Here is a 16171-nt window from a genome sequence, read left to right as displayed (position 1 = left end):
GGATGGCTTCAAACCTTGATCCTCAGATCTCAGCCTCCTGATCTGCCAGAATTGCAGGCCTGAGCCACCGGCCCCTGGCGCAGGTTGCTTCACTGATAAGTTCTCCCTCTGTCTTTTCTATCTTTTTCTTTTTGTCATTTGTAGTTTATTAGTTGAAGAAACCAGGTTGCTTGTTCAGTAGTTTCCCAGAGTACGAGTTTTGCTGATCTTCTCCCTGTGGTATAGTCGGACTCGTTTCTCTGTCCTAGATCTTTAAATTGGTAGAGGGATCTGGAGGTTTGGTTTGGTTCAGGTCTGGCTTTTTACTTGCAAGGCCACCCCGTAGATAGTACCGAGTTCTCCCAAGAGACCTGTAATACCTGGTATCTCTCTGTCGTGTCAACAGCCTGCCGCTGTTCAGGGCCTCCTTCTGTTGGCAAGGTGAGGTCTGCAAGCCAGTGATCCTGTGATACTCTCACGCAGTCTTCCTGTCCTGGAGCTAAACCGCCTCTGTACAAAAGCCTGCATCTGCTGGGCGCCAGTGGCTCACACCTATAATCCTTGCTAGAGGTTAGATCTGAGGCTGGAGGTTCGAAGCCAGCCTGGGCAGGAAAGCCTGAGAGACTTGAAAGCTTGTGTGGAGGTTCTGGCAGGGGAGTGCAGCTGCTCGTATATCCTTGATCAAAGACTGGTCGTCCTCTTCGACCCAGTGCACAGCTTTGGGAGGGACGCACATGGAGTGGTGGGGGAGGAAGGGAACACCTGCCTAGCCAGCCACATCAGCCGAATCAACCCTGGCGATCAAGGGGGGGACAGATGTCACAGCCAGACTGCCCTCATATCCATGCCTGAGAGACTTATCTCTAATTAACTGCCACAATTCTGGAAGTGGAGCTGTGGCTCAAGTGGTAGAGTGACAGCCTTGAGTGAATAAAGCTAAAGGGGACAGCACCTGGGCCCTGAGTTCAAGGCCCAGGACTGCCACACTGTCCTTTGGTTCCCCAGTGGCACAGTTGGTGTAAGGAAGGTGGGTAAATGCTGGGTTCTTCTTTTACGCTCACACGTGTAAGACAGGGAAGGAGCTCTCTGGGCTCCCCAGCAAGGACCGGATCTGTGCCTGGGCTTGGCTTTTAGTATTACTGTGAGCTTAGGCAATTGGATTCCATCCATTGTGGTTACTCTGTTAGTGTACAAACTATTAGGACTTCCCTGTGGGAATCCCAGCATACTAGAGGAAGAAAGCCAGTTGTTTTGGATAATAAGGAATGAATCTTTTAGGGCAACCTGTGCTCGTGGATTCACATTCATGGGTTCTGAGTGTTGGAAATGACTTTTCTCCAACCTTGCTCTTATCTGTGTAGCCTGTCTCAGTGTTCCAGGCCTGGACCCCTGCCTTCTAGGTGCCAGGGTTACAGGTGTATGCCACCATACGTAGCTTCCAATCCTAGTCTTCCCACATCTTTGTGATTTGGGTGGAGAGTGAAGGTCAATGAGTACTGGCCTCCCCGCCCCTGCACACACACCCTGTCACCCAACCCTTTCTCCTTCAGGAGGTGTTGGAACTGGCTTTCTCCATCCTGTATGATCCTGATGAGACCTTGAACTTCATCGCGCCTAATAAGTACGAGGTGAGCCATGTGCCATGTGCACTCTGTGAACAGCAGCACCACCGTGCAGACGAGGGCTCAGCGTTCCACCTGCAGCTGGAAGGTGCTGGGCAGTAGAGGAGTGACTGCAGGTGTGGCCCTGTGTGGGACCAGGGCGTCCCCTCTGAGGGGACATCAGGGAGAGCAGGCCTGAGCTGCCAGAGGAGGGCCCCGTGTGTGTGTGTGTGTGTGTGTGTGTGCGCGCGCGCGTGCGTGCGTGCCTGCACACGCCCTGGCAGGGGGATTGGAACTCAGGGCCTGGGTGCGATCCCTTAACTTTTTCCCTCAAGACTATTGCTCTGCCATTTGAGCCACAGTTTCCCTTTGAACACTGAGGTGGTTAATTGGACATAAGATTCTCACAGACTTTCCTGCTTGGGCTGGCTTCAAACCCAAATCCTCAGATCACAGCCTCCTGAGTAGTGAAGGTCTGCAGGTGTGAGCCACTGGCACCTGGCTTTTTAAAGGGTAGTCCAGGCCAGTCTTGAACTCATGACCCTGCTGCCTCATCCTCACTGTTTGTTACCGTGTGCCCCACCATGGCCAGCACGGTGGAGTTTTGGAGGAGGCACTGAAGAGCAGGCAGGTGCAGAGCCGGTAAGCAGGCGTCGCACGGGCAGGCTGAGGAGGGAAGGCCAGGAGTATGCGCTGCCCTCCCCTCTCGTCACAAGACCCTCCCGCTCAGTGTTTCAGTTTTTTTCAACATTAAGAGCTTTACATTTTACACTTTGAAACAAATCTGAGCACTTCAGGTGCCCTGCTTTTTTTTTTCCCACCTGTATCCCTTTGGTTTCTGAGTTCAGGCGCAGCTTTGGGCAGGTGATCCCTAAAAGCCTGTGTCTGTTTGGCTGTATTTATTCATTGCAGCGTGTAGGTCACGTCTCATAGTATTTTAAGGACTTGTAACATCAACCCCCATAAAAAGCAGCCTCTTGGGGAAGCAAACGCCCTCCCCCGCCCCCCAGCGAATACCCCAGATCAGCCTAGCGCCCAAGGTCTGTGTGTGTCCCATGGAGACCTGGGGCCCCCGTGACCTTTCACACCCTGCTGCCTGCAGTACTGCATCTGGATTGACGGCCTCAGCGCCCTGTTGGGGAAGGACATGTCCAGCGAGCTGACCAAGAGTGACCTAGACATGCTGCTGAGCATGGAGATGAAGCTGCGGCTGCTGGACCTGGAGAACATTCAGATCCCCGAGGCGCCACCGCCCGTCCCCAAGGAGCCCAGCAGCTACGACTTCGTCTACCACTACAGCTGAGCCGGGGCCAGAGACCGCAGGACCAGGATGGAGCCCAGGAGACACACTCACAGTCTGGTGCCTTGTCTTTCACCTGTACAGAATCTGTAGTGATCGTGGTGGGCAGTGAATGCCAGCCTCTCCTCCAGCCCACCCTGGGCTGCCCAGAGCTGCCCTGGGTCTAGGGAGTCACGAAGGCTGGATGCTCTACCCTTCTCAGCACTGCAGAGCCTGGGATGGGGCCGTGAGGGCTGGACCTCGGCCTTCACCCCCTACTGACCTCCATGGCAGCCGCTCTTGTTTTCTTCCTGCGCCTGCTTTCCGGTTGGCCGAAGCCCACATGAACCAGAGCCGGCCGGGGAAAGGCTATCTGCGGAGCCCAGGTGGGCTGGCTGTGTTGGGAGCCTTGCGTGGCCCATGCCTGGGACTGAGGTCTGAGGACAGGCGTTGGGCCGTGGCTTGTGTCTTCATGAGGGCTCACTCCAGCCTCCTCCGGTGCCAAGATGCTGCTGCTTCTGAGCTTTGGCTCTCACATCTCTGGTTTCTAGAGCTATCCGGTCTCTCTTGCCCTTGCAGGTATCAGGGCAGGTGGAAATGTCTCCTACAAGCTCAGTGTCTTCCTGGCTAGGCAGAGAACTCCAGGCCAAGTCCTGCCCTCAGTCTCCAGGAACGCATCAGGGAAAGCCCCGCTGAGGCCTGGGCCTAGACTGGTGAAGTCTCAAGATTCTACAACCTTCGCCCCTCGGTTTATCTTTTTCCTCCTAAGGGCACATTCGCCCCCAGGAATTTCCATCCCCTCTAGTTTGCTCTCCTTTGGCCTTCCAGACTCCAGGAAATCCGTCTTCCCTCCCTGTTCCCCCTGGCACCATGGTATCTGCCGTTGGCCATGATTTCAGAAAGCTGGCTAAGAGCACATGCATTGGCACGGTGGCATTCCATACTGGTAGCCTGGCATGGTAGGTCCCACCCAATGAAGAGTGTACTTTATATTTTCTTTACTCTAGGCCATACTTATGCAGACATGTATATATATTTATAGAAGATCTACCTTAGGATGGAATGTTTGAGGGAAAACAAAATTGAGGGTTATAAAAAAGTATTGCTTCCAGTTGTAAGGCAAGAGTGTAACCAGAGAGCCGCCAGGAGTTTCCTGTCAGTAACAACGTTTTCAATAAATACTCTTTGATGTACCAGCCAGTTCCTATCAGCTGTTTTTCTCTGCACTTATTCCCTGCCCAAGGGCAGGGGTCACCTAGCAGCTTTCATTTGAGTGTGCTCCAGTTGGCGCCCTTAGCCTGTCCTCCCCCTCCACACCCACCCCATCCCCGTGATGCACAGACACACACCTGCTGGCTACAATGCTCAGATTGTTGCCCTGGGACAAAGTGTTTCCTGCTTGGCACTCTCGGGGACAGCATGCTCATTCCACACCCCCATGAACATGTCCTCCCTCTTTTCCCTGCCAAGGACACAGCCAGGGAACAGCACGAGTACTCGTGCCTTCGAAGACACGTTCTGCACCCTGCGTGTGGCCTGTGCTTGGTGCCCAGCCTCCCCAGCTGGTGATTCAGGCTGTTGCTCCAATCAGCAGCCTTGGTAGCTAGGAGGCCTGAAGAGCAGTGATGAAAATAGACACTTTCTCTTGCCTCTGAGAGAACAGGGCAAAGTTCTTTCAGAAGGCATAGGAAGTGCATCCAATACAGACCCAGTGAAGCCAAGACCCTGGGCTGCCATGAGTACCATTGTACTTGGTAAGCGCTGAATGCCTGTCTGCATGGTGCCAACTGGCATTGCCAGTGGCAGCCGTTTGCTAAAGCATTGCTTACACTGGCCTGGAGCCTTCTGTTCTGAGGGGCCAGGAACCCAGCTGAGTCACTTGCAAGGACCCATATTTGCAGCCAGCCCAGGGCCCAGGAGGAGGCTGGAGGGGAAAAGCACCAAGCTGGGTGTCCATGTGCAGCCCTAGCCTGTCAGGCTTGATGGCGCTCCCTGTCTTCCGATACATCTTTTACTTCATCCTGCAAGATGAAGTAAGTCTGGATGATCTAAGGCTGGCATTTTGGAGCCACTGCAATCTGTCTGTTGGCTACTGAACACCCCTGCCCCCGTAGTTTTTTTGTAACCCTGTAACCACTCCGGCCCCGCCCCCGGCTGGGGTCTTCTCGCCCTCTCTGAAGAGCCCGCTTCCTCCTGGACGGCCCCCTCCCCGCACACAGGTCACGCGTGGGAATGAGGTCGTGCTTTCCCAAATGGGCACTTGTCCAGGGATGCCGAGCGGGGAAGGACACCCACGAGCTTATCTCCCAGGTTCGGCCGTGGCCGCCCGCCGCCCTGGGCGCGGACCAGCCATGGTGCCACGGGCGGAAGTAGCCGGCCGGGACGTGGACGCCGCCGCGAGCTGGACGGGAGCGGGTACCACTCCAGCGGGCGTCGGGCCGCTCGGCCCCGCCCCCGGCAGCGGCTTCCGGCGGAAGTGCACCCCCTGCGGCGGAGGGCGGGGCCGGGCTCGCACTTCCGGCAGGAGGATTCCCTACCGGGAGCTCCGGGGCGGGCGGAGGTGAGTGGGCGCGCGGCGGGCATCCCGGGGACCCCGCCCGGGCTCGGCACGCGGCCGCACGGGCACCTGGCCCGCCCCGGGCCTCGGTTTCCCCTGTGGCGGGGCAGGCCGCCCGCCCGCCCGCCTGGCACGCGCCGAGCGTCCGCGAGGGCGCACCCCGATGCGGACCGGGCGCCGCCCGCCGGGGCGAGGCCGCGGCCCCACGGCGGCCAGGTGCGGAGGGAGCACGTGGGCAAACACGGAAACGCCAGATGGCGGGAGTGCCGGGGCCCTCGGGACAGCTTCCGCCCGGCGAGGCCCGAGGCGAGGCCGGGGAGCACCGGGCCCGGGACGCCGCGGTGGCGGGGCTGAGAGCAAGGGTGAGGCGGAGACCGCCGCGGTGGCGCGGCCGGGGGCAAGGGTGAGACGGCAAAGGTCGCGAGGCCCACGCCGCCTTCCGTGGCTAAGCCATCCTCCCTGGGTGCTTGGAGTACCCCAGGCACAGAGAGGAGCAGGGAGGCAGCGGGAACCCCAGCTGCAGGCCGCGGGTAACTGAAGGGTGACGGTGACGGCAGGAGGGGGGGGTGGGTGGGCGGGCGGGGAGAGGAGAAGCAGTCTTTGCCAGGGCTGGGGACCCTGCTCCCGTCGTACGGAGCCTACTCAGCACCCAGCACAGCACCCAAAGGAAAGTGATTGGAGGAACAGGTGGGTTAAAGATGACTTGGCTCGTTTGCACGTGGCTCACCTAGACAGAGGCAGTGTGCTAGAGTTTTCTACATGACTTTCCAGTAAGTTGGAGGCTTGAGGACTGAGGTTTCTTAGGGTGTCATAAGTTTTAGCTGTCTCGAGTAGAGCAGTCGGATGTGCTAGCTGAGCGCTCAGGTAAACTGACTGGGAGGAGAAAAGGGAAGAAGAATCCTACCTGGGAGCTGAGACAGAGGACTAGGCCACATGAGGACACACACCCCCCCTCCCCAGAGGCCCAAGTTTTGATCTCCTAGTGACTGGAGAAATCAAGTCCAAAGGTCAAGTTCTTCAGAGTCCTACATGCTGCAGGATTCGCTCCCAGGCCTCCGACTTCAAAGCTGGCTTTTGTAGTTGGGGAGATGGGAGGGAGCCATTGGCCACAGCCCTGTCCATCTCTGTCTGGGATGCGGCAGCCATTCCCAGCTTACCTGCTTGTTGGAAAAGGCAGTCCTCTCTCCCTGGCTTTGTGTTTTGGGTGGGTGACTTTCTGGATGCAAATGAGAAACTGGGTTGCTTACTGAAGCTGTGGCCTAGGGTATCATGGAACTTGGATCTTTGTAGGAGAGGCAGGATTTGAACTGTGCGGTGAGGCTTGACAGTGTTGGAGCAGAAACCTGGTGAAAGAGGAAGTGTAAGCAGCTGGTTCACAGAAGGGGAAGCAGGCGCCACTGGAAGGTGCTGTGGGGGCAGGTGCCAGGAGACAGCCCTCCTGCTCCCACGTTCCCCGTGGCCACCTGCGTGGAATACGCGGAGTACGCAAGTCCTCAGCCCCAGCCACCTGCTTCCCTCCTCCCTCTCCCGCCGTCCCCTCCAGTGCCAGACTCTGCCTCCGAGCTTCACCCTGCTCCCAGCTAACATTTGTTCCTTTTAGTTGTTAAAACATTGGGGTTCGGATGTTTCTAACCTCTAGTGGGTGGGGGCCAGGTGTGCCTGCTAAAGAACTCTAATCAACAGGCCTGGCCTTAACCCTCAAAAGTTTACCTAGCCTCAAACACCAGTAGTGCCAAGATTGAGAAACCCTAGGGGCAGAAGAGAGTGCGGGCCTCAAGGGCTCTTGTTTATAAGTCTGAGGCCCATGCCCCCCACTCCCTAGTTAGGACTGGGAAAGGCAGGAAAAGCAGAAGGAACTCTAGGAGGAGCTGGCGGGGGGGGGGGGGGGGCGGGGGAGAGGAAGGGCAGGCTGACAGCAGGGGTGGAGGTTAGGCGACCTGACTTGTCACTGGAGAGTTTTTGAAGGTGGTAATGCTGGCCCTTGTTGGTTGGGGGTCAGGAGTGACAACAGGGCTTTTAGCTGTGCCACTGCTGGGCTGTGAAGTAGAAAGGGGAGCAGGCTTGGCTGGGACTGGGCTTTGGAGTCCAGGGGTCAGTGCTGGACGTCCAGGTGAAGAGGTCAGGTCAGCAGTGGGGCAAGCCTCTGGGAGTAGAGTGGGGTGCTCATGGGGGTGAGGAGGGGAGCCGCCCTGCCCCATCCCCAATCCACTGGCTCCAGCTCGCCTTGTATCACAACCGTTTTATAACTACTTTTATTATCTTGAAATGAAACTTATGATTAGTGAAAACTGCCTACACAGAATTTTTAAAAGTCAGTGGTGCCCTGACTATAATTCTGAAGGGAAGTAATTGACAATAAAATCAAATGTGCTCCATCTGTAAGGGCCTGGGCACGGGTGCTGGCGGTGGGGTGACAGCCGGTGCCTTTCCCCTGGCTGTAGAGCATCTGGATGTTTTTGGCTGCTACCAGTGCGCCCATCCATGGTGCTGTTGCTGCCCGTGGTGTGGGTTTTCCAGAATGGAGAAGGAGTTGAGCCTCTCCTCAGGGTGTCGGATAATTGTGTTCGTGGCAATTTCAGGAACCAGTAGAACCGTGTGTTCATAACCGAGCTAGGTCTGGTTCAGTAACCACAAGCCAATCTTCTGCCTGTGTGCATATCAGAGTCCCACAGAATGCAGACCACTTCTCACTTGTGGCCTCTTCATGGTCCCTGCTCACTCTGCTGGGGTCGTTCCCAGAGTCACCCTGGGTTCCAAAGCTGCTCTGAAAAGAGCCATGGCCCCAGGAGTTCCCCAGGACCCAGCCTTGGAGAAGGGCAGGTGCCCGTGGATTTGGTCCTGGGAAGGCTCAGGGTGACATGTTAGCAGGGTGGGGAGATGATGAGGGAGAAAGAAACACATGGAACCTGTGTGCTGAGAGCAGGCCCCTCCCCCACAGGCACAGGTGGGTTCCCCCCCCCCCCCCAATCCGGGTTGCTGGAGTGGTGAGGAATGACACTGCACTGTTAGGCTAGGTAAGACCCTGCGATGGGCACCTCAGGGTGAGTGACTACTGGAGGCTTGGGTGAGGTAGTTTTGGGGGTTCCATTCTAACCCTGGTAGATCAGGCTGAGCCCCTGAAAATCACATGCATGCCAGGCATGGGGGCACAGGTGCCTGTCCTGCTGGAGCTCCCGGCCTGGCAGGGGCAGGACACAGGTGCTGGGTGGAATTCTGTGGGACCCCACTCGCCCCGCGTGGAGGAGGCTCTGGGCTCTATCCCCAGCCCTGAACAGATAGATAAATCATACCCTGCTCTTGAAGGGACAGGAAGGGATCTTGGGGTGGAGGGGAGCAGGGTCTAGGGGAGGTGTTTGTTGGAGCAAGCCACATTTGCTCTGAAGTTAGACTAGATGAAAGGAGGAAGAACTGAGGGCCACAGGGCTTCTGTCCTCCCTGCAGTGAGGGGGTACCTGGTGGGCTGGGGAAACTGAAAGTGCGTGGGGCTGGATGGGCCCAGCGAGCTCGGTTCTCCTCGCCCAGAGCTCTGGGAGCGGCCGAAGGGTGGATGGTGTGGTCTGACTGGTCTGGTGAGCCGCAAAGGTCAGCCTGGGAGAACCGTGTGCGGAGGGGAGCACGGTGAGCTCTGTGCTTGGGGGAGCTGTGGCCCACACAGCCGTCCTGTGCCCCGGCCTGCCCTTGGCCCAGACCCCCAGAGCTGCCTTTTTATTTGCCCAGCAGCAGCGCTGGGGATCTGTGAGCCCTGCGTCCCGCCAGCCATGGAGCAAGTGGGCTGAGGCCGCAGCCCGGGGCTCGAGCCGCTCTTCCCAGTCATGGCGGTGAAGAGGGCTCTGCCGGCAGGGGCAGCTGCATGTTGAAAGTCGCCGTCCCGCTGCACCAGCTCGTCCCGGGGGCTGCCTTCAAGAGCAGTGCCTGTCCCCACCGGTCCTGGAGTTGGGGTGCCGCCGCCTCCACCGATGGGGAGGTGGGCCCTGGACCTGGCCTTTGTATGGAAGGCCCTGTTGACCCTGGGGCTGGTCCTGCTCTACTACTGCTTCTCCATCGGCATCACCTTCTACAACAAATGGCTGACAAAGGTAGCTGCAGGCTCGCCGGGGCTGCGGGTGGCCAGCAGGCTTGTGTTGGAGGTGGCCCTAGGCTGGACTTGACCCCTGGGCTCCACTTTGTCGGGTGGCCTCTGGCACCCTGGTCTGCCGTCGGGTGGGGTGGACGGCCGCGGGGTGGCCTAGCGAGCCCGGCCTGCCTTCGCCCTGCAGAGTTTCCACTTCCCCCTCTTCATGACCATGCTGCATCTGGCCGTCATCTTCCTCTTCTCCGCCCTGTCCCGGGCGCTGGTGCAGTGCTCCAGCCACAGGGCCCGCGTGGTGCTGAACTGGACCGACTACCTCAGGAGAGTGGCCCCCACAGGTGGGTCCCGGCTGCCTCCCCGCCCCGCCCCCTGCCACACACCTCAGGAGGCCGCAAGGGCACTGCAGGGTCCAGAGGAGGGGCCTCCCCGCCGCCAGCTCAGGCTGTTCAGGAGTATTTCCTAGGCACAAGGCCTGGGACAGGGCCCCGGCTGGCAGCATGCAGGTCAGAAAAGCTGGGGAGAGCGCCCTGAGCGCTGAGAACACCTCTCTGGGAGGGTGGAGGAGGCAGGAAAGAGAAGGCCCAGGTGCCCTTTAAGGAGCGCAGTGTTCCGCCCTGTGGGAGATTTCACATGAGTTAACAAATAGAAGAGCACAGGCAGCAGCCAATCAGAAAGGAGGCCAACCTCAGTACTGGAGCACACTGCTCCTACTTTTTGACCCAGGTTAACTCTTTAGCTGCTGGGGGTGGGGGTGGGGGCTGTGATTTCCAGCCAGGACAGGAGAGGTGCCTGAGTGCCTCCTGTCCAGCCACCCCGGCTGAGTGGCCCACGCCAGCGCTCCTTGTCTCCACAGCACTGGCAACAGCACTTGATGTGGGCTTGTCCAACTGGAGCTTCCTCTACATCACCGTGTCACTGTGAGTACCGGCCACACCCCGCCACCGCCTGGGGACCAGCCCTCGCTCTCAGCTCCTCCCTGGCACCCAGCAGCTCTCCGGAAGCCTCCACTCCTCCGGAAGCCCAGTGTACTGGGATGCTGTGCCTGCCTGCCAGGCAGCCAGGCAATGCCAGGACCAAGCACAGAGCCGAGCACAGAGCCGTCCCTGCCATCGGGGAGGGGCCGGAGGACAGGCCGCGCCGGAGTTGGTTCTTCTGTGATGTCTGGCCTCAGAGCTCAGTCCCCCCACTCTCTCTGTCTCCATTTCTTTCATCCTTCCTTCAAAATGAAGGTCGGGTAAAGTGTAATACTGGATGGGCTCAGTGTCAGACCCCCAGCTGCTCCACAGCTACTGTCAGACCTCAGATTCCGCCATGAAAGGACACTTGTCAGGCAGACGACTTAGGCCAACCCCCGGAGGTCTTCTGTACCCAGCTTGCCCTGCTGTCTCTGGGGGGACAGAGCCATTTGCCCTCTTCCAGACCCCTGATCTGTGCCTGGGTCTCTTTGCTAGGTGGTGGGGTTGGAGCCCCAAGCTCCAGCAGTGCATTGTGGGTAATCTTCTTGTAGGTACACCATGACCAAATCCTCTGCCGTGCTGTTCATCTTGATCTTCTCTCTCATTTTCAAGCTGGAGGAACTGGTGAGGCCCCCATCTCCTGTCCCCCCTGCCCTGCACCTGCCCAGAGGCAGCCCTTCCTTGAGGAAGGACCTGGGCGGGCGAGAGGCCGTGGCAGGAATGTGGGAACAGGTGCAGGTGCCGAACGAGTGGAGAAGTGGGGGTCTTGGCAGAGCTGGGCCCAGGGGGGTCCCTGCTGTACTTGGCGGTGCCCCCTTGGCTCCTGGGCTGGGGTGCTTGAGGCCTGGGACAGGCATCAGTGCAGATACTGGGCATCTGCCAGCTAAGTGCCATCCCCGCACACACCAGTGGGCAAGGTGTGGTCAGGACGCAGGACGGGCGAGGGGCAGAGGGCAGCCTGCACAGCTTGCTATTCCCCCTCCCCCCCCAGCGTGCAGCCCTGGTCCTGGTGGTCCTGCTCATCGCCGGGGGGCTCTTCATGTTCACCTACAAGTCCACGCAGTTCAACGTGGAGGGCTTCGCTCTGGTGCTGGGGGCCTCTTTCATCGGGGGCATCCGCTGGACCCTCACCCAGATCCTTCTGCAGAAGGCCGAGTTGGGTGAGCCTGGGGGGAGGCTGCACACAGGCAGGCCGGAGGCCGTGTGGGCGTGGGCCGGGCCTGACGGTGCTCCTGTCCCCGTTCCCCAGGCCTCCAGAACCCCATCGACACCATGTTCCATCTGCAGCCACTCATGTTTCTGGGGCTCTTCCCTCTCTTTGCCATATTTGAAGGTATGTTGTGCTTCCTACCTCGGGGCTGCTTCACCACAAGGAATCCCAAATCCTGGCCCTGAGCCCAGGCTGGGTCCTAGCCCATGCCAGCCACGGCAGTCACCAGGATCAAGGAAACAGGCCCTCCCCCTCCAGCCACAGCCTGGGGCTGGACAGACACGCAGGCCCCATGGTTAGACTCGTGTGTGACAGCGCAGCACGGAAGGTGTGCATAAAAAATGGAACGACACTGCCTGCACAGGGCCAAGGAGCCCCCAAACCACTTTTATTGTTTTAATCCTCCCCAAACCATGTGGGTGGTGCTCTTATTATCCCCGTGTTGCAGGCAGAGGAAGCTGAGGCGCAGAAGGGAAGGTGCCATAACTTGTAGGTGGGCCACTCGGGTGCAGTGGCCCGGTTCCGCATGGCCTCAGACCAGGGCAAATGCCCGGCCTGCTGCCGGGTGGAGAGTGGGTGTGTGGTCGCCAGGCTGTGTTGCAGACCGTGTTGGAGGACGGGTGGCACGGGGCTGGTCTTCGAGGCTTCCAGCGACTGGAGACTGGATCGTCCTCCCTTCTATCAGCTTGCAAAGATCTAAGACAGCGGGAAGACCTGTACAGGCTGGGCAGGGCCTGGCCACCTTCCTACACTGTTTCGGGATTAGTCTCTGTCCCTTGCCTATTTATCCTTCCTCCCAGAGTTCCAGCTCTCCTCGGGGTCATTACAGAAAATTCCATCCCACATCCATTTAAGTTTCAAGCAGTGAAGCGTCTCCAAGCTCCCTGAGAAAATTATTCCTCGGTCCTGTTGTCCAGGAAACTTCTATTTGTTCAGAGCCTAGTGTTTTTCTTTTTAAAAAATCTCTCCCTAGCCCTTCATTATGCTGCTTGTAGCAGGTGCCAGGCTCGGCCCCTGCCTGGGCGTCTGCCGCGCGCGCAGCCCTCACCCGAAAGCCCCTGGCCGTCCGGCCCCGCTAAGCGGAGCTGCATGGATTTAGCTCCTTTAATCTTTTCTGGTAAATTAATCCCCCAAGCTCCTTCATTACTTATGTTGCTCTTCCCCGATTTCCTCCAATTTGCCAACGCCTTTGCAGTGCTGCTGAGCCCAGCACCAGCAAGGTGTCCTACATTGTAAAGCGGCTGGCCTGCCGAGGGAGGGGGCTGCTCCTGTGCCTTCAGCGCTTCCTCCAAAGAAAGTCCCAGAGCTCCTTTCCGCTTCCTGTGCCCACAGCGCGCTCTCTCTCGCTCTCTCTCTCTCTCTCTCTCTCTCTCTCTCTCTCTCTCTCTCTCTCTCTGCCAGTCTCAGAGGGGCTTTGTCGTGTGCGCTCTGGTCGCAGGCTCGGATTGGTGTGAGTTTTCTTTTTGAGGAAGGCCCGTTTCCTCGCGGCCACACTTCAAGAGGGCCCTCTAGCCGGGCGCCAGTGGCTCACGCCTGCAATCCTAGCTACTCAAGGAGGATGAGATCTGAGGATCGTGGTTCAAAGCCAGCCTGTGCAGAAAAGTCCCCATGAGACTCTTATCTCCTGTTAACCACTCAAAAGCCAGAAGTGGCCCTGTGGCTTAAAGGGCTAGAGCACCAGCCTTGAATGAAAAGACCTCAGGGACAGGGCCCAGGCCCTGAGTTCAAGTCCTGTGACAAAAGGGGTCGGGGGAGGCAGTCCTCTGCCCCAGCCCCCAGGCTCAGCTCCCTCTTTGCCAATCTGTGCAGCCCTGAGTCCCAGCCAACATCAGGGCCTCCCCAGGCTCAGGCCATCTGTGAGGATTACTGCTGCCTCTCGTTCTTTCTCGGGCCTGATGGTCAGCAGGTGCTCCGGGCTCTGCACTGCGGCCAGTACGGAGCCGACGGCTGGTGGCCCTGGCCCTGGCCTCCCGCGCTTTCTCCCCCGTTGCTTTCAGGTCTCCATTTGTCCACCTCTGAGAAAATCTTCCGTTTCCAGGACGCGGGGCTGCTCCTGCGCGTGCTCGGGAGCCTCTTCCTCGGCGGGATTCTTGCCTTTGGCTTGGGCTTCTCTGAGTTCCTCCTTGTCTCCAGAACCTCCAGCCTCACGCTGTCCATCGCTGGCATCTTCAAGGTACAGGGTGGGTGGCCCCCAGCTGGGTGAGGTTGCCGTGCCCCCTCTACACATCCCATGGCCCTGGAGGGTGGGCAGAGGTGGGCAACGTCCAGAGAGGCCCCCTGCCCATGGACACACAGCCCGGGTGTGTTCACATGGTGCCTCAAGTGCAGTGTAGACTGCGAGTCATGTGGCTGAGATCTGGGGCTGAGGTTCAGAAGTCTATCTGTTCTCACTGGAAAGCTCTGATTGGGGTGTGCGGCTGGGTGGTCAGGTCTGGGAACCCCTGGGTTCCATCCCCAGCCATGCCGAAACCACAAAGAGCTCGTGGTCACTGCGCCCGGCCAGGAACAAATGTGGCATTACACGTTGGGGGGGGGGGGGTGTCACATGTTGCCGGTGCTGGTGTCACTGTCACCTGTCCCCTACTCTCCTCGTCTCCCCTCAGCCATTTCCCCAGTCTGGCAGAGAGCATTCACCCCAAAATCAGAAATGCTGGTCTCCCAGGGCCGCCAGGCCTGGGCCTCAGGCTTCACCACGGTAGCACCGCATACCCAGTTAGTCTGCCGGTGGCCGCGTCCTTGGGGCCGGTGCACGCGGCCCGCCCCGCCCCTTCTGTCCTGAGGTTCTGTGGGAAGCACCTGCAGGGCTGCCCAGGTAGGCGGAGTCCAGCAGTCCGGACCCAGGCTTCGAGGGCTCCAGACTCGGCTTCCGTGTGCCCTCCTTGCCAGAGCCAGCCACACACCACACCTCTCCTTTCTCCCTCTGTGCCCACAGGAGGTCTGCACCCTGCTGCTGGCCGCCCACCTGCTGGGCGACCAAATCAGCCTCCTAAACTGGCTGGGCTTCGCTCTCTGCCTCTCGGGAATATCCCTGCATGTAGCCTTGAAAGCCTTGCATTCTCGAGGTACGTACAGAGCCTTCCAGAAGCCTCAGCTTTCTGATGTCAACCCCCTTCCCCGACACCCAGCACCTCCGATTACTCCTCCGCCTTGCCAGCCCCCGCCTTTTGGCTGCTGGCCTGCCACCAGCTCTAGGGGGGTCACGGGTCACCTCGGGGTCCGCGTCCTGGCGGCGCAGTTCAGTGCAGTCTGTCTGTCCCAAGGTGACGGTGGTCCCAAGCCCCCGAAGGGCCAAGTGTCCAGCCCAGACCTGGAGTTGCTGCTCCGGAGCAGCCAACAGGACGAGGACACGGAGGAAGGGGAGTACTTTGTGGCCCAGGCGCAGCAGTGACGACCCCAGAGGACTTCGGGGCCCACGGAGAGGTCCCCCTGCCAGGAGCAGGGGCCCGGGAGTCACTGGGCAGGACCTGCAGTGCCCCTGCCTGACCCTCTGAGGCTAGAGCCTGCCTGCGCTGTGCCGGGGGCCGGAGCTGAGCGGGGGCGGAAGCTGACCCGGGGCCGGAGCTGACCCAGGGGCGGAAGCTGACCCGGGGCCGGAGCTGAGCGGGGGTCCTGGTTGGAGCCATGGCACTGAGGAGTGGGCTGGGGCCAACTCGGGGGGTGACTCGGGGCCCCCCTGGGAAGGGGACCTTAGGAGGGTCCTCACGGCCTGGACTGTGTTCATGGAGAGCAGATCTATTTCTAGTTTGGAAATAAATGTCATAGTTTACTGCCACCAACCCCACCTTGGCCTGTGGCCCTGGGGGCAGGGAGAGCCCCAGGGGCCTGCCCCCCCCCCCCCAGGCTTCCCTTCTGAGCCCAGGCCGCCCTTGGGGCCCCCTCATCTCGCAAAGCAGAGAATAAATGAGCACTTGCTGGAGATGATGTTTTCAGCGCGGAGCTGAGTCGTGTCTCAGCCTCTTAAGTAGCTGTGTGACCTTTAGCCCATCACTTAGCCTCTCTGTGCTGGAGGTTTTTCATCTGTGAAATGAGGTTATCCATCACGCTCTTTCTAAAGATCCTTCTTTCATCCATTGCCATTATTTATTTTAAGTCTCTTCAGTAACAACATGCCGAGACCTACAAAAGTCAGGTAAAGCACTGGGGTTGGCGGGTGTGTGGAGGGGCCTCGCCCCCCCCCCCCCGCCCCCGCCTGGTAGGGAACTATGCTTCTGACCTTGCAGCAGGTGGCGCCACTGGCCCATGCTGTGACTCCGGCCTGGCCCGGCCTCGGGCCCCAGGCCGCCGAGGGGCCCCTGGAGGACAGCGGGCCATGGTGACAGCCGGTGGCTCTCGGGTGGCAGCCGCTGGCGAGCCTGGCGCCTCAGAACCCAGTCTGTAAACTTTATGGAGGGCGAGTAAATACTTCCTGTCTGGGGACCATATGGCATCTGTCAGGCTGCCATTGTGGCAGGAAGGGAGCTCTGGAAGCGCACTCCCAACCCGGTGGCTTAGAGGCTGTGCCTCACTGCCCAGGGGCCCGG

At 59.3% G+C, this 16171-nt stretch overlaps 2 protein-coding genes across 6 annotated transcripts in view; both read left to right on the top strand.

Annotated features, from left to right (window-relative positions):
- Positions 1-4055, top strand: part of Elmo2 (engulfment and cell motility 2) — a 38686-nt gene extending 34631 nt beyond the window's left edge. For all 4 annotated transcript variants that reach the window (XM_048349544.1, XM_048349546.1, XM_048349545.1 and 1 more), the window contains 2 exons: positions 1530-1607; positions 2683-4055. In XM_048349544.1, coding sequence (XP_048205501.1) covers positions 1530-1607; positions 2683-2883 — 279 coding nt within the window. In that variant the 3' untranslated portion in view covers positions 2884-4055. The remainder of the gene's footprint in view (positions 1-1529; positions 1608-2682) is intronic.
- Positions 4056-5349: 1294 nt separating this feature from the next.
- On the top strand, positions 5350-15567 carry Slc35c2 (solute carrier family 35 member C2). Of its 2 annotated transcripts, none has more exons than XM_048349540.1 (10): positions 5350-5419; positions 9137-9492; positions 9673-9823; positions 10339-10402; positions 10993-11065; positions 11433-11601; positions 11691-11774; positions 13649-13824; positions 14584-14713; positions 14912-15567. In XM_048349540.1, the coding sequence occupies exons 2-10, from the start codon at positions 9373-9375 to the stop codon at positions 15037-15039; spliced, it is 1095 nt and encodes a 364-aa protein (XP_048205497.1). In that variant the 5' UTR covers positions 5350-5419; positions 9137-9372; the 3' UTR covers positions 15040-15567. The 2 variants fall into 2 exon arrangements, with proteins under 2 accessions (XP_048205497.1, XP_048205498.1); XM_048349541.1 differs by having other exon boundaries at positions 5391-5419; positions 9134-9492.
- Positions 15568-16171: the final 604 nt, after the last annotated feature.

The sequence above is a fragment of the Perognathus longimembris genome, chromosome 6, assembly GCF_023159225.1.
Source record: "Perognathus longimembris pacificus isolate PPM17 chromosome 6, ASM2315922v1, whole genome shotgun sequence".
Classification (NCBI taxonomy): Eukaryota; Metazoa; Chordata; class Mammalia; order Rodentia; family Heteromyidae; genus Perognathus; species Perognathus longimembris.
Note: the sequence above shows the minus strand (reverse complement) of the source record. Positions and strands in the feature narration are given on the sequence as shown.

Coding starts and splice junctions, on each gene's coding strand:
- Slc35c2 (XM_048349540.1), top strand. CDS start 9,373: ATGGGGAGGTGGGCCCTGGACCTGGCCTTTGTATGGAAGGCCCTGTTG. Junction 11,602..11,690: donor TCTGCAGAAGGCCGAGTTGG/GTGAGCCTGGGG, acceptor CCCGTTCCCCAG/GCCTCCAGAACCCCATCGAC. Junction 14,714..14,911: donor GAAAGCCTTGCATTCTCGAG/GTACGTACAGAG, acceptor GTCTGTCCCAAG/GTGACGGTGGTCCCAAGCCC.